This window comes from Artemia franciscana, chromosome 10 (genome assembly GCF_032884065.1).
Source record: "Artemia franciscana chromosome 10, ASM3288406v1, whole genome shotgun sequence".
NCBI classification, from domain to species: domain Eukaryota; kingdom Metazoa; phylum Arthropoda; class Branchiopoda; order Anostraca; family Artemiidae; genus Artemia; species Artemia franciscana.
Genome location: NC_088872.1, coordinates 27130050 through 27155820, shown reverse-complemented (window position 1 = coordinate 27155820; position 25771 = coordinate 27130050). Strand labels below are relative to the sequence as shown.

Genomic DNA, 25771 nt, shown 5'->3' with positions numbered 1-25771 from the left:
TTTATTTTATCTTTTTTACTCATTTTGTTTTTAAATAACTTTAACATGCTTGTGTTTTTAATCAATTACGTTGAGCTTAAAAAAGGGCTGCACTCCTAATCAGCGGCTTTAATATGACTAGAAAGTGCTTTCAGATTGCGTGAAAAAGATGTATCATGGAGGTGTCACATTTTCAATACATGACACCTGGACTATGATGTTGGTTTATAATTGAATTGAACACTTCAAACAAATTTAGTCATTTTACAATGAATAATAGTCATTTTACTGAATTACAGGTAGCCTAATATGATTTTTACCACTTCGACCAGATTTGCTGGGAACTACTAACTGATCTGATCTGACAGATTTGAGTCTCCTCTTGACAGCAAAGTCAGTTAAGACTACTTTCAATATCAATAATTTTCTTCCTTCTCAGAAGGTCACCATTAGCTGCAAACACTTTCAATTCAGCAGCTATTAAATCTTATCAGCTTCAATCTAAAAAGAGCAGACTGTCTTCCTCTATAGTAGGGTTGTTTTTTCCCGCCTATATATCACTCATTACATACAAAGATCATTGCTAAAACCATGGGTCAAACGTAGTTCACATACAAAGCCAATCCCTTTTACAACATTGACAAAGTAACATTTACAATACTACAATATCAGATGAAATCTTTTTCTCTACCACTTTCACATTGAAACTTAATAAACAGGTCCATGCTTAATATCTACATGGGTCAATCGAAAAATGAAAATAAGTAACCATATTTTTCTTTTTAATCTACTATAATTTTTCATTTATAATTTCGTTTTTCAGTTCCGTTTCCACTACTAGCTAAAGCATTTTTTTTTTATTTTGACTTTTACAAGTGAAAAAATCAGTAAACTAACCAACTGAAGATACCGTTTTCCTGTACTTTGATGGGAAAAAAGTTCTCTAGTAGCTTTACTGACCAATTAACTTTCTGTTATTTTCTTAGAAATGAAAACAGAACTTCTGCCGGTTTTTCATTTGGCCATTTAACGAAAAATATGCTTGTTTAGAGATTTCATTTTTTTTACAATACGTGATCGTGAATCCGTTTTCTTCACAATAGCAAAATTCCTGGGAATATAAAAATTATTATGGCTGTGAGTATCTTGTTCCATCGCAAATTTGTGGTGTAGATCTTGGATAGAAATATCAACTACGATTTGCTCACTTATTAGGCATTATGTCTGCCCAAGGTTGGTTTTAACCAAAGTTGCTACTAACTGCTTAAAAACTATGTTCTGATTGTACATGAACTACTTCTGAGAAGTGAATACTATAATAGGCTATCAAATGGGTAATAGCAGTATATTTTCTGATTCACTCACTAATGAGAAAGCTATGAAATAGACATACCCGTAGAACCTGAATTGAAAAGTAGTATTTGCTTGTATTGGAAATCAACTTGACCCCCATCCTTCCTAATGTTCAAATATATAGCCTACCCTAAGTTGTATATATACTCTGAATTTGTTGTAAGTCACTGGTAAAATTCTAGTTCGCTACTTTTTTCTATCTTTCAAAGGAGTTAGCCTATGTCAGGAAAATGAAACTATGGTAAAATTATAGCAGTTCATATAACTGGCTTACCAATAAAGTAAACATGCCATATGATGCCCTTTCATTCTTTATGAATATAGTAATCACTTCTACTGTAGATTCAATTTCATTTGTTTATTAACAAAAAAAAAATCACACACTATTAACTAACTACACCCTAAGAGAGTGCTGCCTGTAACTGCCCATAATTCAAATTTAAGCACTTTTTAACTCAACCTAACCAAAACTAACCTTATTATTAATAATATTAGAACTGATAAAATGTAGCATTATTTTTTTGAAAATATTAGTAGTGCTAAGAAAATGTACTATTATTTTGTAGAAATTGAATGATAAGTCATATTTTAGTTGAAAATTTGTCATTTTTAGAGCTCTAAAAGTGCTTAAATTTGAATTTGCAGTAGAAGCAATTATTGTATTTGTAAAGAACATAAAAAAGGCATTGAGTGGTATTTTCACTTTATTGGCAAGTCAGTCATATGAACTGTCACAATTTTTAGAAAATTTGTCATTATTAAGAGCTCAAAAAGTGCTTAAATTTGAATTCACAGTAGAAGTGATTATAATATTTATAAAGAACATAAAAAGAGGCATCAAATTGTATATTTACTTTATTGATAAGTCAGTTATATGAACTGCTATAATTTAACCTTTCAGTAATGAATCCAGTGCTAAACACATGCTCTGGCAAAGTATTGCCAAGCTTCCATGTTAATCCTCTTCTGATTTTCAAGTCTTAAAAAGTTGGTACTTGACAGGTCTCACTTTTTATAATGCCAAGATTTTAAATGTCAGGGCCCTCTAGAGGGAAAATGAATAGAGGTATATACTTCAAAAAATACTTTCCCAGGCCAAACTTTAGTCTGTAGAACTATCTCTAGAAGTTTCATTTTTCCTAACCTAGCCCCTTTCCAAAATATACTTCAGGAAGATGTTGCCAAGCTTCTATGTTATATGTTTTCTGATTTTTGTGTCTTAGAAATTTTGCCTACTTTTGAAAAAAGGAACATATGCATTAATTTTCAGTTTTCAGTTACTTTATCTCTGGTTTTAGTTCTGAAATTGCAATTCCTATTATTTGAGTAAGATGTTAAGACATATAAGTGGGTTTCTTCTAAATGTAGGAAATATAATTGCATATCTTTAAAACTTCATAAATTGGGAATGAGCAAAGTTTTAAAGCCAAAATTACTTTTTTTGTACTTCATTTAAGTAGGCAATATATTTTGCTAGGGTTCACTTTTACAAAACTGATTTTTAGTGGGCATCATAGGTCAGTGCCCTCTAGAGGGAGGAGTGTACTTCAAAATACATTCCTGGGATATACTTTAGTCTTTAGATCCATCTCTGAAAGGTTTATCTTCCTAACATAACCACTTTCCAAGATAGCGAAAAGTAGCTTGTCTAGAATTTTACCATAAGTTTCAAATCAGTTTGAAGGCTGATTTACTTTTAACAACCTTGAAAGTTTTTTTTTTTTAGCTCTTGGTGGAAATTAGAACATAACAGGTTGGTAACATATTTTTTTATTTAATTGAAACAGCTATAAATGTCTATCCTTGCTTGTATATAGACTTCTATTTGTATTCTCTGTGGAGTTATTCTCATGTTTATTGGCTAACTGGCTAGATCATAGTTGCTGTTTATTTTTCTTTTGTCTATCTGGGGTGATACAAAACAGTGTCTTGGGGCTATTACAAAGAAATTGTAAACATCTGGTTTCACCCCTCACTGACCAAACAAAGTGAAAATTTTTACAATTACATGTTGTTTGTTTCATATGTTGCTACTTAAGGTCAGAACTGGATACTAGGATGCTTTGCCTGAAAGGATATTTTGAGACAGTCCCCTGGATCTGTTGGTCTTGCCCATCAAAGTGGTTGAATGACAGAGAATTATTACTTGTCTATTCAACATTTTCACAAGCAAGCCAATATAACTTTAGTCCTGTCTCAATGCTGCTTAACAATAAAATGATGCCTTAAATCACATGTTCAGCAAGATAAGGTGGGGATGAGCCTCCTGTGCCACATATTGCTGGTGGTGTGACATGGCTATGGTTTGGCATCCTAGGTTAGTCTATACCCTGCATTGGCCCAGTCCTGATAAAACTCCTTTCTTGAATGCATCTATGGTTTGGGACTGGATGGTGGCTTCAGAGAGCCTGTTCTAGTGAGGAATAGTGCATACAAAGAATTGCTGGCACTCATGTCAATGGCAACAGGAGACTTGTAGCTTCTTTGTGTGGCCTCTTGTTGTACTTGCAAGGGATAAGGAGGAAACTTGACTTAGATGTTGTTTTCTAGCAGTTTGCAAGTGCTGATTGCATCTCCCTTCCTTCAGTACACTAGGGTGGGGAGTTTAAGGGACAGAAGGTATTCTTTGTATGGCTTTTCTTGCAAAGCTGGTATGAGCTTTGTTGCTCATCTTTGGAGACCCTGTTTTAACATCCATTGTATAATGGGGAGATGCTAGGGTCATTCCAAATTCTGGGTGTTGATGTGCAATAGTTTTGTGTGGCATCTAGACTACACACAGCTTCCTGGTGGTAAAATTTTGTTTTATGAGCCTCAGGGCTTGGTTTGCTTTAGAGACTTGAGCTTGTGTGTGGCTGTGGGACTAGAGTTCATCATCAACAATAACCCCCAGGTCCTTCTCCTCACTTATAGCTTCAAGTAGGTTATCTCTAATATGGTTGTCTAGGGTTGTCATGTTCAAGATGTAGGACTTGGCATTTTGACATGTTGAACTGCAAACCCTACACAGATGACCATGTAGATAGTTGATATAAATCTTCTTGCATTGTTGAGTGATTGGAACTAATTGTAACTGTCAGCATATAGTGTCAGTGGGTTTTTCAGGTGTGCTGTACAGTTGTTAATATATATGCTGAACAATGTGGGCCCTAGGATATGCCCTGTAGGACTAAACTAACAACAGGGATTTCATCAGAACAAACAGTTCTACCAGTGGCAACATAAACTGCTACCCTCTTGAGTTCTTCTTGTAAGAAAGGTTTCAATCCAGGTAACTATATCCTCATGCACCTTGTATGCTTCCATTTTGAGGCAAAGAAGTTGATGCTATACTTTATCAGAAGCTTGATCAAGTAATATGACATCCACTAGAAGGTCATCATCCTAGAGTCTGACCACAAAGTCATATGATTTAATGATATTTGTGTCAACTGACTGACCTTTACAGAAACTATGCTGACTTTTTGAAAGTGCCTGATTAAATCAAGTTGAGAGAGCAGAGCATCATTTATGATGCTCCAAGGACCTTGCATACAATAGAAGTGAGACTTTGTGGGTAATAATTACTTGCTTGGTCTTTTCTTGAAGATGGACTTGATGTTGGCCTGTTTCTAGTCACTTGAGTGCACTTTGGAAGTGAGTGACATCCCAAACATCACTGCTACTGGTTCAGCAATTTGTTCAGCTGCTTCTTTTAATAGTCAGGGTTGCAGGTTATCTGGCCCAGCAGCTTTATTTGCATCCAGCCTTTTCAAAACATTTTCTATACTTATAGTTGTCATGTACATTGGTTCTCTGATTGGTTGCTCTGGTGAAGTGGGTGGAGGGTGTAGAAATTTGTACCAAAGCTTAAGTTGAGCAAATCTGCTTTTTCTTTAGCCTCTGAGGTGTTTGTGTCATCCTCTTTCATGAGGTCTGGGATATCATGTCTAGAGGTATTAGCTGCTGAGACATGGTGCTAGAACCCCTTTGATTTCTGCTGTGCATCAGCTGTAATTGCCTTCTCATGGTTTTCTATGATCTCCCAGATCAAATTTCCTAGAATGTTTCTGCATTTCTTGAACATGTCATAGTGGTTATCACTTCTGCATTTTATGTATTTGGTCCATGCTTTTTTCTTCTTCCTTCTAGCCCTTATGACTTCTTTGGGTATGAAGGTGAGTGTTTTTGGCAGGGGCAACCAGTATTCCTGGGTATGTTTGTTTTCTGCAGCTAGGACTGCTGTCTTAAATGCATCCCAGCTTTTTTCTATGTTACCACAGTCAACCACACTCTCTCATTTTATCTAAAGCCATGTTTTAATTCAAACTATCAGTTCTTGCAAGGAAAAAAGGGAACCATGTTCTCACAATCCCACTCTACTATTCTCATTGCCTCCAACCACTGGACATGTCAATTTATAGTCCTGTGAAATGGACTGTTAAAGAGTCTTATGATCTCTGGCTTCCAAAAAATTGTGTCCAAAGGATATCTGGGTATAAAGTTGCACAACTTTCAAAAGTACTATTTATGCAAAAGTTGAGTCCTCAGAACATAAACACAGTGTTCATTAAGATAGGAATATGGCCATTTAACACAGACATATTTTCTGAGTCAGATTTCCTCTCAATATCTGACTTACAGAGCTGAACCACAGGCTATATGACTAGAGTGTGAGGCAGTGGCTATAATACAGTTACCTGAAATGGTGAGAATATATCAAAAGTTTATTGTTGTATGTCAGCTATGTGGCATTAGAAAACATGACAGGGCTACTCCCATGTAAGATAGTCATTTTTGTCAGCATAGTTGAAAGGTCTAGAGATGTCTGAGGATGACACCCCCCCCCCAGAGCCCTTGGGGTAAGTGTTGTAATTAGATGTCCTGGGGCATATAAGGTTTTTTTTTATAGAAAGGGTGGCTATACAAACTTGGATGGGGCTCATTAGATTGGTAACCAGAAGTTCTAGTTGCCTTTGCAAGAGTCAAAGCAGTTATCTCCCCCTCTATGCATTGTATTTCCCCAAAATGTAAAAGTGAATAGAGGGTAACCATCACCTCCCCAAGCTTAACACTCCCCATAATGCACCCAATCAAAAGTTTAAGAGTTATTTTGTTCAGCATTGTCAAAAGATCCAGTAATTGTGTTTTTGGGAATGTTAACCTCCCCACAGTCCTCAGGGGAATTTGTTCATTGTTTACATATAGTATATGTTATTTAGAAAGGTAAATATTTTGAACTTTACTTTCCAAAAAGACAAAGGGCATTCAGGTGAGCTTTTTATAGAATGTTGGGTTGATTGTTGAACTAATCAAAATACATTAACACAAAACACATTGTTGAACATAATCAAACACTTGTGTATACAGATTGTCAAAATGGTATAACTCAGGAAGGACTGAGTATACTAATTGGGAACTTCCAGGAAATGTTAAGGGGGATGATCAAAAAGGTGATATTTGTATCCTACTACTACCACACTATTCCATTCACAATATTGAGAGGAAAATTGAACTAAATCAAAAGAGACCATTTGCATGTACATCACAGCACAAATATGTTAATATATTTATACTGTGATGTACACTGTCAAAAGAGTATATCTCAAGAAGTGGCTTGGGTATGAAGTTGGAACTTCCATAGAATGTGTAAAGGGAAAGATCATCTGACAAAAGGCAATATGTGCACAGTACTAATAACACTGCTACATTTATTACTTCTATTGCAACTACTTGTAAGACTGTGAGCATTGAGATGAAAATTTCTAGAAGTATATGAACAAGCAGGATATCAAAACGACAAATCAACAATTTCATAGCAATGGCTAATTGTGTTAAGTTGGAACTTTCTAGGATTTGATGACAGGGATGTTCTAATGACCAAAAGGTGGTATGTTGACACTACTGCTGCTACTCTGTCAACTGCTTTTACAATTAATGCTACTTCTAGTAATACCAATAATACTACTGTGACTGCTGTTACAACTATGCTTGAAAGTGAAATTTTCAAGCAATTTTGAGGGGGATGGAGGGGAACCAAATCAAAACATGTTGTCTGTATGCAGATTGTCAAAAGGTCATAACAACAATATCTTACAGTTTGGTGTGTGAAGATGAAAATAACATGGCTTGTTGTGGAGGATGTTGAACTGTTGTGGAGGATCTCTAGGGATATTGGCTATGTCAATCCCTTGCAATTATGTAATTTACTAATTATTCTTAAAAACTAAATGTTGCTTTACAACTAAATCAAAAAGCACTGTGTGTATTGTTGCCAATAAGACACCTCAGTAATATCTCTAGAACAACTAGGGGTGTTAAGTTGAAACTTTGGGGCTATTACTGTCACTGCATCTGTTCTTAAAATTTCAATAAATGAAATAGTGCAAGTGTATCCAGGTTGTCTCAGAGCATAGATAGAATGAATTGGGAATGATAACAAGTTTTATTTTTCTGATCAACTTGAGGAGGTATAAAATTAAATTCAACAATTCTGTTTATGTCTAGATTAAGAATTGTTGAAAAAGTTTTTCCAACATACAAATAGCAAGCAAACTATGGATTCTTATAAAAAAAGAGACAAAATATTTTTTTTCCACAAAAAAGTTTTTCAAAAAAAGTAATGAGCTCCATTAAGCCAAAAATGAGCAGAAATAAATTCGTTTAATCTTCCTAGTGTAAAACTACCACAAATCACCATCAATAAATAAATGAAACCCAAAACAAACAGTAATTACAATAAATAACCAAGTCTAACTAAAAAAAAAAACAAGCTAAAATTAAATTTATTAGCACTGACAAACCCCATTCCTTCTCAAGACTAGAACATAATTTGCACTTTAATAAACAAAAAATTATCAAAACTTTAAGGAATAAATATCAGCACATGTATATTAAACTGACATTCCATGGTCATTTTTTTTCAGTATAATGCAAATTATGTTCTGGTTTTGAGAAGGCATGGGGGTTGTCAGCCATACTTGTAATTTATTTTAGCTTGTTTTGAGTTTGACTTGGTTATTTTTTTGTGAATTCTGTTTATTTTGGGTTTCACTTATTTATTAATGGTGATTTGTGGTAGTTTTATGCTTGAGAGATCATTTGAATTTATTTCTGGTCATTTTTGGCTTAATGGAGCTCCTTACTTTTCTTTGGAAAACTTGTTTTATGAAAAGTTTTTAAATTAGTAAAAGAAAGCAAAGACACCCCATAAACAAGAAAAGAGAACTAGTAGCATATATAAGGAGTAGTTTCTTGGGGAGGGAGTTGAAGACTAATGAGTTGTTTTACATTGACAGTGAGTCATAGGGTGAACTAATCACTTATGGTTCCTGAGATTTTGTTTTGGTGAAGGTCTCTGTTGGAAAAGAGGGAAATGCTGCCTTTTCACATGTAGGAGGAATTTAAGAAGCTGAAAAAGAATTTGTTTAAGTGTATTTTGCGTGCAGAAATATTGCTGTTTGAATCAGTAGCCTATTCTTCACCTGTTCAGATCAGCCCTTACACTTGTCTGCTTTAGCCCCTATAGTTGGGGCTATTTTGGACACATCAGAGCCTACAGATCTTAGTGATACACACATCACATCATCATTCAAACTAGCCTCTCTCCCCTATACCTGCAAATTGAACCAATGTGAAACAATCAAGAAATGGAAAAACATAAGAAATAAGCCTTTATATAATCTGGGCTATATATTTGCATGTTAGGGGGATTAGGGGTAAATTATAGTTGAGCAGCAGTCACAATCTGTTACAACAATTATTCTGTATATTATGAGGCAAGAATAGTTTTCTTAAATAGTTTTGTTGTCAACATATTTTGACTGCAATTCCACTGTATCCCCCCTCTCTATTGTGCAAACATTTAGCCCAAATTATATATTCTCTATGTTTTTCTGATTCTTGATTGTGACAGCATTGATTCCATTTATGGGTACAAATGTTGAAACAAGAGTGATGCAAGGGGAATATGTAACTTGGGATATATATTTGCACATTAGGGGCTTGGGGTAGAGTAGAATTGCAGTCAAAATGCCTAAATACAATTATTCTGTGTATTATAAAGTAAGAATTGTTTTCTTAACCTGTTTCTTTCTCAATTGCCTCAATTCTAGGTCTATACCACTCTTTCTATGTATAATCATTGCTACCACAACAATGGTTTGGTAGCTGTAAAATTCTGGACAAGGGGTTATTCCATTCTAATAAAGTAGTTGAATTAGGTGAATCAAACTTTCAGTTTATGCCTGTAACATAACTACCTAAAAGGAATAATTATTGTAATTTAGAAATATACCACTATGGACAAACTAAAAGAAAAAAAGTGGTCATTTCAATTATGGACAGTAAAGTGAAATACACAGTTTTAGTGACCACCAGGATTTGAAACATTGAGCGATATTTTTCTTTAAAATGTAAAGATGGGAAGAAAATGATGAATGAAGATGAATCTGAATAAACTGAAAAAACTTCTGTTAATTTTAGAAAACAAAATAAATCCTTAAATGATTGTTACCAGTTATGGCCATGTCATATCTGTCAGCTTTGTTGCAGCTCTTGGCATTTCTGCCAGCAGAAAACCATTTATAGACATTTGGAAAATGTTCTGCATGCCTCTTTTATGACTACACAAATAAATAAAAAATAATCAAGGGAATCAAAGAAATGTAGTTGTCATCTAATACCAGTCCAGTAGTGTGTTAAATATGTGGCCAAAATATTGATTACCTTACCTTAAATCACCTTAAATTCCTTAATACAGGCATAGGAGAATTACTCCTTTTGAAGCATCTGCCAAGTGTTGACCTAAAAGTTTGGTTCGGGACTTTGGAGTATCCCACTCTAGATGTTCACAACTAGCGCCAGTCATTGTTCACAACTTACTTGAATGGCTGCCTGAGGTTTGATATTTGATGGTTTGATTGCTTAGGGGGTTCCAAAGCAGAGCAATATTTTTTGACAATTTCTACTAATACAAAAAAAAGAATTTATTATCTTTTTATGTAATTGCATTGCAGTGGAGGAAAATACATTCTCTAGAAGACTTCATTATAGTGAATTTGTCACTGACCCAAAGACTCTTTACTATTTGCATGCTTATTTTGATCAACAGTCAAAGAGGTCGTCAGCCCTTGCTCTTAAATCCCGTTCAAATCGCTGCTAATGTTTTCAAAACCGGGAGTCAAAGAAAAGGAGAGTCAAACCAAAATTAAATAATTTTTTCAAGGTTACACAGATCTCTAGACAGATCTTAAGTGGAATTGTTTAAGTCCTAAAAATATGGAAGGAGTAGAGATAAGAGCTCAAAGACACCTTCTTACAACATAAGCTATACTCTAAATTTGATTTTGAAAGTTTTTTCCTTATGCAACCATTTTTCTATGGAGCAAAATACCTTCGTCTAGAATTTTATCTTTGCCTGGATATTATCAAACAGTTCGTGGTAATGAACTGTAGTAAGGAGCGACCTGGCTTAATAGTAACAAAAACTGAAAAAAGTGGAATTTTTATACTAATAGCTACATCAAAAGAATCAAATTTTAATGCTGATTTTAAATATATAAGTTTCATCAAGTTTAGTCTTACCCATCAAAAGTTATGAGCCTGAGAAAGTTTGCCTTATTTTAGAAAATAGGGAGAAACAACCTCTAAAGTCATAGAATCTTAACGAAAATCACACATTCAGATTCAGCATATCAGAGAATCCTTATGTAAAAGTTTCAAGCTCCTATGTACAAAAATGTGGAATTTTGTATTTTTTGCCAGAAGGCAAGATCACGGATGCGTGTTTTTTTTTTTTTTTTTTTTTTTTTTTTTATGTTTTTTTCCAAGGATGATTGTATCAACCCAGTGGTCCTAGAATCTTGCGAGAGGGCTCATGCTAACGGAAACGAAAAGTTCTAGTGCCCTTTTTGAGTGACCAAAAAAATCGAAGGGCATCTAGACCCCCTCCCACGCCAATTATTTTCCCATAGTCACTGGATCAAAATTTTGAGATAGCCATTTTATTCAGCGTAGTCGAAAAACCTTATAACTATGTCTTTTGGGACGACTTACTCCCCCACAGTCAGCATGGGAGGGGCCACAAGTTACAAACTTTGACCAGTGCTTACACGCCAAAGTTTTTTACTGTTTTAAAAAGTAGAGTTAAGAGAAAGAGTCAAACTTTAGCGTAAAGAGCAGGGTGTTGACAAGGAAGCAGTCCCTTTCATATACAAAGTAGTTTTTGTTCGTTTTAAGTTTTAATGCTGCTCCTTACTTTCCGTAAAAAAAAACTTGTTTGTTTATTTAATACTAAATACCAGAAAAGATTTTTGAGAGAGTAACATTTATATTTTTTTTCATATATTATTATTTTTTTGTCAGGACTATAATATAGAAGGCATGGTTGTTAAATTTTTGGATCTAGCATGGACCTTAATCTCTTTCCACAGTGTAAACTATGGTAATTAGAAGGCTCATTCAGTTGCAAATTGAAAGTTATAGTTCTATTTATCTGGTAAAGAAGTAAGCAGAGGGGAATTAGCCCCTCTCTTTCATCTTTTTGCCCCCTGGCACCACTGTAGCTTCCTTTCTATGTTTTTGGATTTTAGATAGTTTCAAGATAGCCCATTTAATATAAAATGATTAATGTATCTTGGAAGATATGGCTCATGCAGCTCCAGAGACAATGGTCCAAGTTGTGTCCTGTTTTCAAACACATTTTAGTAGAAAAAATAGGCATGTTGCACTCCTAAAACTGAATAATGCAAGAAATAAAGATCTGTATGATATAGGGAATGAATAGGATAGGCATTTAAACAGAATTTTCAGGAGCCAGGGAGAGAGATTAACATACTCAACAAAGTCTATGTTTAGGCCAACATTTTTATTTCCCCTGTCCTCTGGTTATATATGTGTTTAATCAAATAAATTAAGAAACTACACACTTACAAGCTCAGTTTTATATGAGCAATAACCTCTACACTTTCTTTAGTGATAATTAAAAAAAAGTGCAACTGTTGAAAAACATAAGCTTAATTAAAAAAATTAAGGTTTTATGGCATGAGTGATACTTTCCTGCTCTGATATATTTTTGGAAGTAATTTTAGTGCTAGATTCATTTTCATCTTCTTCAAATTTGGTTAGTCAAAGTATGCAAATGTAAGGCGAATTTCTGGGTCTGAAGTCATTCTTTGTTGTATTTTACTAGCAGTGACAAATATCCATGTGCTGTTTAGGTCTTTTTCTGCAGTTGACTAGAAAAAATCTTGGTTTTTGAATCCGATTAACTTCTTAAATACAGGTCTAGATGAAACTAAAACTGAGACAATTGCAGCAAAATACTAACATCAGCTACTTAAGGAGGTTGAAGCTGATAAAAAGGACAAAGAAACTGCTGTAGCAAGAATAAGTGGAAGGAAATAAAGGAAAACAATGTAGTGATGGTGGTTTTCATAATATTTTTTTTTGCAGGTGTAATTTTACATTTTAAATCTGAATCACCTTCCTTGTTTAACTTTTTTATCCAACAAATTAATAAAATAACCATAATGTTTAGGTTGTGCTTAGCAGCTATGCAATGTACATTTTGTGGACCCAACTAAATGCCCATTAGGAAAATTATAATGCTTGATTACCATGTTTACAAAAAGAAGAAAATATGAAATATTCTGGATAAAAAAAAAAAAATGTTAGTAGTGGCAGTAGAAATAAGTACATGCTTTGAAAGTGGTTAAAAGCCACTAATTCGAACTTTCAAAAATGAACAAAACATAGAAAGAAACTATGTTTAATTGCCTAGTAAACTTGGGATATGTTCTCCTAGTTTTACTATACCTGTAATATTATACTATATTTTACACCTGTTAGGTGCATCCTCTGACTTTTTTTATGCTATTGTAAATCTTAATTAATGTTGCATTTTGTTTGATTTATAAGTCTTGTATTTGAGTTGTCTATACTTTTCTTCTTTATGGCTTTTATGTTTCTATGGCCCCTTGTTTTTTTTTGTGGGGAAGGGGGAGGTTAAGATCAGTTAGATCCATAGAACAAAATATATATTTCTAATTTAAAATTTTCAACATAAGTTAAAAAATCCTTATAGTGGGTGATGCCTTGAGAATTTAATTTGTCCTGGTATTGGTGTTTCAGTGAATATACTTATATATTTTTTTTTTAAGGAAGTAAAAGAAGTCATCAAGAAAGATAAGTCCAAAAACCCCATGAGAGATGTCAAAATTAGGAAACTATGCTTGAATATTTGTGTAGGTGAATCTGGTGATAGACTCACACGTGCTGCAAAGGTAATTATATTTCTTTCTTTGCCTGGCCAAATTAATTTATGTAAGGTGTTTGTAATGCTTAAAATCGTCAAAAACTTCAAATTGCTTTTGAAACAAATGAACTTCAACTTTTTTTTATGATCGTGTGGAAATTATATAAAAAATGTGTCAATTTATTGCAACTTGTCAGTGATCAGTAAAATCGTTATAAATGTTTTTCCAAAAAATAAATTAAACGTTAGCGTTTCAATTCTTTTTTTTATACAGAAGAGCCAAGCATCTAACAATCTTAGCTTCTAATACTTGGCTAATACGATTTTTTCAGATGTAAATATGCTTTACATTAATACTCTGGCTTTTCTAAAGGGAAACCTTAATAAAATAAAATAAGTAAATTACGATTGTAAAATTGATGTAAACAAAAGATGGTTGAAGGTTAGAGCTAAGCTCAGAGAAGTGCCATGTATGGTCTTTGCTTGTTTCAGTGTCTTCAAAGGGGGGAGGGGTCTCTAAACTACGGGGCTAATTATTTTTTTTCAATAATGTCTTGTTGACAGCCACATACACAGTTCTGGGTGTCCATGTTCAATTGAACCTCTGCAAGAGGAGGTCTTTTTCTTCTTGTTATAAGAAGCATCTATTGTATTACAATTAAAATTAGTAGGGATAAAAAGTTATTAGTTCTGTTGTGCCTGAAGGATATTGATAGAATTTATCCCTTTTGTTGCTCTGCAACCGTGACCCATGGCTCACAGTTGCTGCAACTCTTCAAGGGGCATCAGAACCAGATTTCCTGTAGCAGGAAATAAAGATTATAAGGTTCCGTTTTTTTTTGTTTCTAGTGTTTTTCTGAAGCAAATATTTTTCTCAAGCAGAATGAACTTTTAATTACTTACGTTTCTCATTTGGATGTGATAGATAGAGTTATGCAATGGGATCTGGAATTTTTTTTGCATTTGAGCCATGACTGATTTTTGTAAAATTTTTGGGCAAGGACTGGATTTTTGACAAGGATTTACTTCCTGCAGTTATGCATTCCCAACAATACGATATATATTGAGAGTGACCCACACTAAGTACAATACCGCTTATATCTATTGTTAAATTGGAAGGGGTATAGTAACCTTTCAAGCATTAAAATTTCCAGCAATGGTCCCCTGATTGTCAGTGTTTTTTCCTATTTGGTGAGGAGCTGAATATGCATTAAAATGGCCAGAAAATAGGGAATTGAAATTACGCAATGAAACTGTTGTGAATTAGAATAGACTTAAATGACAACGGGGAAAAACATTGCTGTTGTTTTCAGTGCCATATTTTGTAAATATTATTAAACATCTTGCAATTTACCGTTGGCTTATAGGAATTAAGAATAGTAATTTTGTTTAGGTGTTAGAACAGTTGACTGGTCAGTCCCCTGTTTTCTCCAAGGCTCGATACACTGTCAGATCTTTTGGCATCAGAAGAAATGAAAAAATTGCTGTCCATTGTACAGTACGTGGTGCAAAAGCAGAAGAAATTCTTGAACGTGGTCTCAAAGGTTTGTTTTTGTATATATTAATTTCATATGTGCTGAAACCCCAGCATCTAAAAAATAACCATTATCGTATTAAAATGATTGGAAGTTTTTCTACCCCCTTTCACAACTAGGATCCCAAAATACTTTTTTTCACCCAAAACAAAAAATGAAAATACCCCAAGTTTTCTATGCCTCTCCCTCCCACACACTCGTCTTAATAGTTGACTGCAGGATCAAATTAAGCTGTAATGGAGTTAAGCCTTTTCAGACAGTTTGACAATTCTTAAAGACAGCTCCACTAAGAGTTTTAAGACCACTGAATAAAAAATAAATAGAATGTGTGAAATACTGACAGTCTAAGTTTTCTTTGACCCTTATACACAAATGAATAACAATATCAACTGCCTTAGCTATAGAAGAAATGGAAATAACCTTGATCCTTCAGAGTGACATGAAATAGGTCTAGTTTTTTGGATTTCTATCTGTCAGCTCCATCATGTCTAGAAGGATGGTATCTATGGCCACCTTAAGAATTTTTTCTTTGGTTGAACTCTTTGAAAGAATTTTGTATGCACCATTACAGCTCGGGACCTTTGGGTGTTCTGGATTCTTGAAGCCAATGGTTCTCTTCGGACGTGTTAAAATGGTTCTGGACTTTCTCTATGTTTACGAAATAGGGAGCAAATTTATTTTGGGGAATTTTTGGCATCTTCCTATCTTGATAAATATATGTCAAAAGCATTTTTTTGAAAACTAGTGCTTCATTAAGTTTCAATTTTACTATAAAAAAGCTGCTAAACATTTTGTAAGTATTACTTGACTTTTGGGTTTGCTTTTTTCTCATTGAAGCTTGGTAAAAATTAGTCGTTTCAATACTTCAATCAACTAAAACAACTAGCAATTTAGTAAGATAAAATCAAAAATTTTCTTCCATTATTTAACTTTAGGCTTATTGGGCTGTGTTGAATGTAGCTCAGTTCAAGTGATGTCTTATTTTTTTCTTCTTTTTTCTCTTGTTTGTTTAACTTTTCACTCCACAGTCTGTAATTCATACAATTACAGAATGTATATCACTCATAAAAATGACTTAGCTTTACTTATGTAAAGTGGTCAAGTGTTCAGCTTGGCCACGTCTTTAGCATAAAGAAGTCCTCCAATTTTTCGGGACATCGTAGCAATTGTAATAGATCCACCGTTCTTCTTAACATTAGAGTAACATTAGTCTGAGCGCCAGTGTTGAAAATATAAAACATACCCACGGTGGAATGGGGCAGGTATGAGAATTAGCCTATCTCCCCCCGTTCATGCTTATTCGAAAAATACCTACGGCACTTGTTTGCGAGTGGTGAAACACTCCGAAACGTAACATTTTATTATATTTTGGTGTTTCATGCAAGAAAGTACATCTTCCACAAAGTCTAGGGTGCAGTTTTCCGCTCATGAGAGATAGAAATGCCTTGAGGCCATAAAATGTCTTCATAACAGACTAACACGATTAGCTAGAAACAAATGGCAGCAATGACGCAGGTAAAGAAACTAAACAAAATCAGAATTAACACTATTTCATACTCGCATTCCCAAATTCATTACGATTTTTTCTTAGTATCCCTCCATTTCTAGTCACGCACAATTATTCCTCGTCTGAATCAGCCTCGGCCTCGCAGCCATTCCTACAACAAGAGCACAAAATATCGCAATCTCTGCTTGCACATGAATATTTTGGTCCACAAGATTTACACTTATATGGCGATAAATTCTGAATAATGGATGACCAAGCTGGAAGGGTTGATTTAATGGGTACTATGCATCTGTACTTCATCTCCCACCTAAAATCAAGCGGAGAAAGGTACGAGGGGCGAGGCATGAGGGCCTGAAGCGTAATAAACCATTGGTAAATGCACCTTTTCACATATAAGGCAAAGGAGTTGTGGGTTGGAGGCAGGCTCTTCAGCGTTTTCTGGCGAGGGAACAAGTGAACGTGGAGGTTATTCAAACGCGAAAATTCCTCTGAATTTCAGTATGAGGTGATCAAAATCTTACAACACAGCTTAAAGCTCAACTACTCTGTCGATTTGTTCCAAAATCTGTTTAGTAAGAGGAGATATTCGAGGTAGCCACAGCACAACTGCTCTAAGGAGAGTTTTCTTTCCTTTGGAGAAAATGAAGCTTGTATTATCACAACCGGTGAAACAGTGCAGGAACGCAATTATATTCACTAGGGGCGATGGGAGTCTTTTCGCAAGTCCAGTGATCGAAATAACTTTGTCCCACAAGCGAACCAAAACATTAGAGGTGGCATAGCTTTGTTTTTCAATTGTCTTAAAAGATTGAAGCAAAATGACCGTAATGTCTGTGTCATTTGCTTCCACGATTAAATCCGTGCATCCCGTCCTGGCACAGAAACCTGTGTGAAGAGCGACATGGGTATCCACTTCTTCGTGTATGCTGCTCAGTTCATTGGCAAATCTCTCGCAGTTTACAGTCTGGTTTCCCGGAAGCAGCTGAACTACTCCAGTTCTATCTGCTAATCCTCCTGGTAGGTGCGGTCAGTACCGGTCCGAAGGTCATATATTGCATTCTATTAGCTTTACTTTACTTTGGATATCAAGTAGGATAGAGTCCCAGATATCGAGAACCATATTCGGTCGAAGTGAAAAGGATTTTCCATGCCGTTCATGGCAACCACTACTGTCTTTCAAAGAAACGACTTCACAACCCTCGGTGTCTTTAAATAGTCCATCTTAACAGTCTGCTACAACATGCAGCTGAGTTGTTTGTTTGGGAAGTTTCCCTAGGATTCGTAAAAGTCCTTTTAGCAAAGTCTACTAAAAAGTCATCACTCCTAAGAGATTGGCCTCTAATAAGGGGCATACAATCAACAACTCCCACACTTGCTGCCTCTTGAAACTCGGTATATCAGCTGGCCACTTCTCTGTGGTAAGAGAGTCTTTCAGAAATTCTAATAAAGCACATTTACTGCCAGTTCTTAAGACAGTGCTTCCACTTTGCATAACCTCAAACAGTGCTGGTGGATATGAAATAAGTTCATGACTTAATATTTTCTGCTATATATTGTTGCGTGAGCCCTGGTCAGTATTAACAGGGACCATAATCCTTTGGAACACATAATTCCGTGTTGGCATTAGATTTTTCAATATTTATATCTATGTTCCAAGTCTTGAAAATCGTATATAAAACAAACACCCAAGAGCCATCTAGCTAATCTAATGTAACTTGCCTAATTTATGAATATTTGCCAATTAGTGTTTTTTTGTAGATGGCAGTGATGGTGTTTAACTCATGTTTAGACTATTTGAAAACAGATAGATGCAGTCAAATCTGTGTTTATTTTTCAAGGTTTTATAAAAAAAAAAATTGTACAGCAGTGAAAGAAGTGATGATAAAGGTTCTCCCTCTGGAAAATATGTCAACTAGGATTCTTTTCCATATCATGAAGTAAGAATTGTTTTCTTAATACGTATCCTTATGTAGTGGAATCGTCATACATTTATACCAAATATGTCACTGGTGGGACTCCGTACATCCTCTAGATTCTATAAATTTGGCTTTTTGGGGAGACAAAGGGATTTGGGGCCAGACTACAGGGTTGTGGGTTCGGCGACTTAGACCCCAAATTCCGAGAAAGCTTGAAAATTAAAACGGAATCGGGCTTTTCAAATGCTGGTACCTGAGAATTCTAGAATTTTCTAAATTATGTGAAATGATTATTGTATTCAGATAGAGGATTAAATTATAAATCACATGGTCTGTTTATTTCATATCTATCTCATGGCCTGACTGGGCCATGAGATGGCCTGACTGGGCCATGAGATGGCCCTAATATCAGCTTCAGAGGAATACCCTTTCACTCAAGACTTTTTGATAAATAGAGAAATTACCCAATGAGACCAAATGATGACATTACAAAAAAGGCCTTACTCACAAATAACATCACATGTTATGCAACCTCCTCTGAATTAACCAAAAAATATCACCAGGAACTTCTTTCTACACTTCTTTTGTCTTGATACTAAAACAACAGCAGTCAAAACAACATTAATCTTGCTTTTTTCTTTTAAAAGACACCAGAAAATGATGTCTGAAACCGGCATTTGCAGCTTTTGCTCGCTAGATAGCATTTTTAGGGAAATATTAAGTTCAGATCCAAATTTAATAGACTCCCTCCCCATTGATTTAAAGTGCTGTTTTTATTTTTGGTATCAGCGTTTTTTAGGCTATCTTTTGGTATATGTTTCATAATAACCCCATTTCGTGGTACTCCCTTCTTGAAATAAGCGAGATAGCCAAGCTTGGAGCCCTGATTGCATTTTAATTACCAATACTAACCCTTTGTTTTCACGTGGTGGTCTTTTGTTGTTTGGTTACTTTTTTAAATCTTCTGAAATATATTAAAATGGACAGGGATTGCTGGCTGATCATTAAAGTTTTCATCTTAAAAAGACGCGCATGACCATGCGCACGAATTATGACCCTTTTCCAAATTATTAGAGAACGTCTCTTGTGAATGGGATTCATCTGCTAATGAAAATTATTGCCGTGTCCGGTTCGAAATGTGAAAGGAAGAAAGGAAGCTTCATAGTTTAGGCGAAAAATAAAATAATTGTAAAACTAGGAGTAAAAATCACTGAATTATTGTTATTTTCATGCTGTTTTGTTTTATTGATTGAAAGAAATCAGATTTTTCATAATTCCGTTTCCATATTGGTCAAACTTCCTGTAATATTTGGGACAAAAAGTGTATGTTGAGAATTGATCTTATTAGTTTTTATTTTGGTTGCTATAATTCAGATTAACTTGTAGTTCGTGAATACGAGTTGAGGCGTGAAAACTTTTCTGATACTGGCAATTTTGGATTTGGCATCCAGGAACACATTGATCTTGGTATCAAGTATGATCCATCAATTGGTATCTATGGTCTTGACTACTATGTTGTCCTTGGACGCCCAGGTATAAAAACTTTATTTTACCTTTTGCTCCGTATCCTTTCTTTCGTTTTTCGTCCTTAATTAAAAGGCCCGGTTCATATATTTTACATTCTTTATCACCGTATCGAATAGATCGAGCAGAAGTAGAAAAGGGAGAGAAAAAGTAGAGTTAGACTGATCATAAACAGTAGCGGTGCTTCCGATCAGTTAAACTGAAAATAAATTTTTCCATAGAAACTGTTGAAAAAAGGAATTCATTTAATTTAAAATAAACTTTCAAGTTGAAACAAATAGAATGGCCTGTAACGACGGTGAGTGCTTTGTGCTTTTGCAAAAGAACTTTAGTTCTTTTGTAGTGCTGTGTGCTATCCCGTAAAAAGGTTGACAGTGAAGAGCTCGAAGGAATGAAGTTAACAACAGCAGGTAAAACGAAGGTGATTTTATTCAAGACAGTGAAATTTTTCTAATCCTTAAATGAATATTTCGGCATTGTATCCAAGGGCTACCTTACCAAAGGTGTAACTAACATGTTTGTTCAAACTCACCCCTCCCCCTCTTTCAAGACGTACCTTCCGGTATGCGTACTCTGTTACGACATATCTCTTCAGACAAGAAAGCGACAAAGATTTACAATAAAACGCGATCTTTAAAACCAAAATTAAAATAATAACAGAATCATTAGTTCAAGGAAGTTCAACCAGAGCTCTTTTCGTCTATCTTAGGGGGAACAGTAAAGTTAAGCAGATGGGCAATCTTATTTCATTCTTTTTCAGTCTTGCATAATAATAATAGTATCAATGCTGAAGTAAATCTTGATTCTAAGGACCGAGATCCTTTCTATAAAAAAGGTGAATATCGAGTTTAATAGTGAAAAGAAAATATTGAAGTTGACACCGCATTTTTAGTATAGATCTGCCCAGAAAGGAGCAGTCGACCGTGAAGATAACCTGGAAGCATTGGAGAGTAGAATGCATAGTTAGAGATAAATAAATGGCGATTCTTAAGCGTTTTATTGGTCGTATAGGGCAGTGAACCGAATTTAGCTTGTTTTATCATCTCATGTTTTACTACAACGATTTAGACAGGTATTTTATCCCGAAATTTGAATGTGTTTGGGCTATTAACACTTCATCCCAGTTTTCCCTATTAACTAAAATGAAATTGCAGAGCTCTTTGTTTCTTTGAAATTTTAATGTCTATTCATTAAGAAGCAGACTTAGCTGAGGAAATAACAAATTGATCACAAGATGATGCTAGCATGTACATCTCGTATGTATAAAAGTGTCTACTTTCTAAGAGAAGGAATCAAGTAATCTTGAACTTTAGTTCTAATCATGAACATAAATGATACTTCGAAAAAAAAAATAAACCAAAATATTCATAAGCTCCTCAAGGTGGGTTTTTGGTTAATGCCAAAAGTCTTCGCTTAATCTACATTTATCAAGGTATTTTGGTAACTACAAACAGCTCTAGAATTACATGCATCATGTTATTTCTAACAAATACTATATACATCAAGAATACGTTGATTTATGTCTTAACAAGTTCATCAACTCGGCCAAAACTTCACCCTACCGCCAAAAATAATACCCCATCGCTGTCATTATGATTAGGAAAAAAAACTAGTTTTTTCTACTGAAAGTAAGGAGCAACATTAAAACATAAAAACGAACAAAAATTATTCCGAATATGAGAAGGACAGTCCCCTCCTCTCTACCTCTCTCTTCATGCCAAAGTTCTTTTTAAGAACTTTCAAAAAAGGATTTGATTCTAATTAAACGGCCCTTCTAATACAGGAATCATTCTTAAAGAATTGAGACAAAAGGTCGGACTTAAGCCTAAAGAGTGGAATATTGAGGAGGGGGCTGCCTCCCTCATATACAGAATAATTTCTGCTTGTTTGAAGTTTTAATGTTGCTCCTTACTTTCAGTAGAAAAAACTGTTTTTTTTGTTTGTTTAATGTCTGATCGGTTTTCAGAAAAGGCCAGGAAATTCGCCCCTCCGTGGAAAATCTCCCCATGAAACATTCCTCCATAAAAAGTTCCTACCACGTAAAATTCTTCCGCTGGGAAATTATCCTCGGACAATTTCGTTCTCGCTGCGAATTCCCCCCAGAAATTTTTTTGCTTATGATTCTGGCTGAAAAACACTCCTTAGCATACTTTGATTTGAATAAAGACTTGTTTTCATTTAATTTCTGAACCTCTTTAACGTCATGGGGCAATCCCCCCTGTGTGGTAAATATTCCACGGAAATCCCCCCCCCAACGGAAAGTTGGGGGGAAAAATGTTCCATGGAAAAATTTTCCATGAAGATTTTCTCCTGATGATAATTCCCCCATGGAGACTTAATCCGGTGGGAACTCGCCACATCACCTCGGAAAAATCCCCCACAGAATTCCAACTCCGCTGAAAATTACCTCTGGACAATTCTCCCAAAGTATCACGTGTAAAATAGAATCGCCAACGAGAAAGTAAGATAAAAAAAAAGTTTCGTATGCGAATTCTGGGAAATTCTTCCGTGTCAAATTTCCTCTGGAAAGCTCACCCCAGGAAGCTTCCATCCCAATGAGAAATTCTACCCACAGAAAGTCCATCCCTAGATCTGCCCCTCCCCCCTCTTGAAAAATTTCGGTATACTTCCCTAACAAATATTACATGTAAACAATGGGCAAATTTCGTAATTTGCAGTCTTTTCTCCACTGGTTTTGGAAGGTCATGTCAAAAATGTATGCACTGAATATAATGATGTGGTTTCATTTAGCTTCCTTGACTTTTACGGGTTGTTTTTCCTACCCCTTTTCGAAAATTCGGCAAATTTTCTTAGGCTTGTAGCCTTTGATGGGTAACACTAAACTTAATGAATATTATATATTTGGAATCAGCATAATAAGCCAATTATTTTGATATATCTATTGATGTCAAAATTCTGTTTTTTAGAGTTTCAGTTGCTGTAGAGCCGCGTCGCTCCTTACTTACTGTTTGATATGGGTCGTGCAGTCTAAGTGAGGAACTGCAATTTTAGAGTAGAAGTTATTGTAAAAATCTACGCATACAATGCCAAATGTTATTGCCCAAAATTGAGCGCATTTTCAATGCAACCTATTTCAAAGAATTTACTAACCAATATTTGCAAGGCTTTGGCATACCCTATTTTTGGAGTATTGCATAGTTAACGTGGAAGTTAGGGTCAGGCACTTACACAGGAATTTATTTTAGGAAGGAGGTGATACACAAGGAAGGAGGTGAGTTTAGCGGGAGTCAGGGGCGCGATATGTCACTAAGCGAGAGGTAGGGCTAAATATTTGGTGTTTTAAGGGTGAGTCAAATTGGGCGATAAACAAGGTTCTTCAACTTAGCGACTGACTCATTGCCACGGTCATCAGCGCTCCATCGTCCGCGACTCAACTCAGTTTTGGTTGAGTACGGTTATAAGTAGCGCTAAAATAATTCATTCAATTTGCAACTCTTATCTACGAAGCACTAGAAAAGATACTTTATGAATGATATAATGGTTTCTGGGTTTAGATCCATTCAAAAACATACACATTAATTAAAATATGCACTGTGGAATGGTAATAGGAATTTCCAAAACTGTTTCCCCCCCAAAAAAAATCATGTAAAATACTTGCTGTTACAGTACTATACGAGCGAAAAAATAAAATAAGGAACAAAAAAATTCATGAATCCAAGAAAGAAAACAGGTCCCGAATGTTTCTATCATTAACATGATTGTTGATACCTTCTTTTCAATTGACTTATTTTGTAATTTAAAGAAAGACAAGGTATTTATCTAATGACGCAGGAGGTGCCTGAACAAAGCTAGAATCACTTTGCTACCTCCTGTGCAGCAAAAACCGATTGCTTCTTCAACTGATCGTTGCCTGAAAGCGGTTCTGCCGAAGATAACAATTTTTGTCGAAACTGAGTAATAAACTTTATACTGTGAAAAAAATTCTTTCGAATGGTCTAATTGACATTGCTCTGAGATGCATAAGCAGTTTTGCCGCGTCACACACAGCATGATCCGTTTTGCCGAAAGTTGCTGATTTCCTGAACAAAAGTTTGTTACATGATCAGAAAGTTGGTTACATGATAAGATTCATGTGCGCCTCAAAATCGTAATTAAATAATATGCTACATGATGCAAGATATTGTGAAGAAGTATTCCCACGTCTAGTGTATAACAATGAACTATTCTGAGCATGGCCACTCCACGGTTCCGGAGATCTATTTCAGCCCAGTGCCATCTTCAAAGGTGAAACTACTAGGCTATAATTTAAGCAAGGACTGTGCAAAAGGATGTTCTATAAAACTTCGTCGCGGATACTGCTCCTTCTGTTGCGCTGATTGCACCAGAGGTTAGCATAAGGCCGTTATTGCCTAATGTATCAGCTGTGAGTGTTGTGGAAAGGCTACTGCCTCCTGTACCTTCTAGCACAGTAGTTGATTTCCCAACAATAAAAATAAAAGACGTAGAATCGCTTGACCGTTTTATGCCAGCAGCAGATGTGGTATATATATAAAATCTTATTAGAAGTTATAACAAAGTTGAGATACCTAGTACTTCAGGTGAAATCACAGATTTTTCCGAAGTAGTCTCTGTCTCCGAAGATTCAAACTAGAAATTCCATGGAGCTTGTTGCTGAGTCAGACTTTCAACGGATCTCTTGTCACATTTAATCGTAAATTTCCCGGTTAATTGTCGAAATTGAAATTTGTTTATCAGATGAAATATGTTTTAACGAAAGCCACATTTATTATTCATGGCCGCATTCATGTTCCGGAAGTTTTGGGCGGTTTTGCCGAATTTGATTTTTATTTGATTTTATCCTAGGAACTAGCCCACCTTAGGCCAAAAAAATAAGTTCAACGATATAACGACTTGTTCTAAATTTGAAACAAAAATCGCCGCATATTTGTATGAATCTATTACACGTAGAAGCATTTGGGTTGGACAGTTAAACTAGAAGCTATTCTGAAAACCCATGGTTTTCTTTACTGAAAACCCATAGAAATTTTCTTAATATAAAAGAATTCAAATTTGGTTGAAATAGTATTTAATTTTGGGGACATAAATAAGATTAACACTTTTTTTTTAATTTATGACAAATAGGCTTTGATTTGTTTAGGGTCGAAGGCAGGGGCTAATTGGGCCCAATTCCAGACACTTCAGACTTCCTTAAATTCCTGAATACTTATTATTATTATTTTACCTTTTTTTACAATTGCCCTTTCCATTCCCAGAAATAAAAATTCATTAATAACTTCCAATGTAGTTTTTTTTTAATGATATACATTCTGTAAACACACTTTCTCGTCAAGAGTCGTCAGCGAAAAAAAAAAGAAAAACGCCGAGTCTGTATACTTACATTTAGTTCTATACGCCACCGTCTCGGCGTAAGCTTTCAAATAAACGATCGTTAATTTTGCCATTCGCTTATTGTAGTGACAATGGACGACTACTACCGACGGCTTTTTTTTCGTCCAATGTGTAAGTTGCAATACTACCCTATACACCTCTAAGAAACGCTCGGTAAAAACTCCTAGTGTCTTTCGTGTCTAGTGTAATAACGACATCACTTTCAACTAATCAGATGCATTTTCCAATAACATAAAGTTATTGAAAGGGACAGTAGTATTTCATACCTGTAGTCAAAGCATCTATGACAACCAACGAAAACCACTCTTTCTGGAGTAAAAGAATTCCATGCTACTCTTGGTTCAAACTTAAG

At 35.2% G+C, this 25771-nt stretch overlaps 1 protein-coding gene across 1 annotated transcript in view; it reads left to right on the top strand.

Moving 5' to 3' along the window:
* Positions 1-958: 958 nt before the first annotated feature.
* LOC136032004 (large ribosomal subunit protein uL5) overlaps positions 959-25771 on the top strand; it is a 30564-nt gene continuing 5751 nt past the window's right edge. Inside the window, exons 1-4 of the mRNA XM_065712071.1 lie at positions 959-1116; positions 13473-13595; positions 14961-15111; positions 19912-20058. Of these exons, the coding sequence (XP_065568143.1) occupies positions 1111-1116; positions 13473-13595; positions 14961-15111; positions 19912-20058 (427 nt within the window). The 5' untranslated portion in view covers positions 959-1110. The remainder of the gene's footprint in view (positions 1117-13472; positions 13596-14960; positions 15112-19911; positions 20059-25771) is intronic.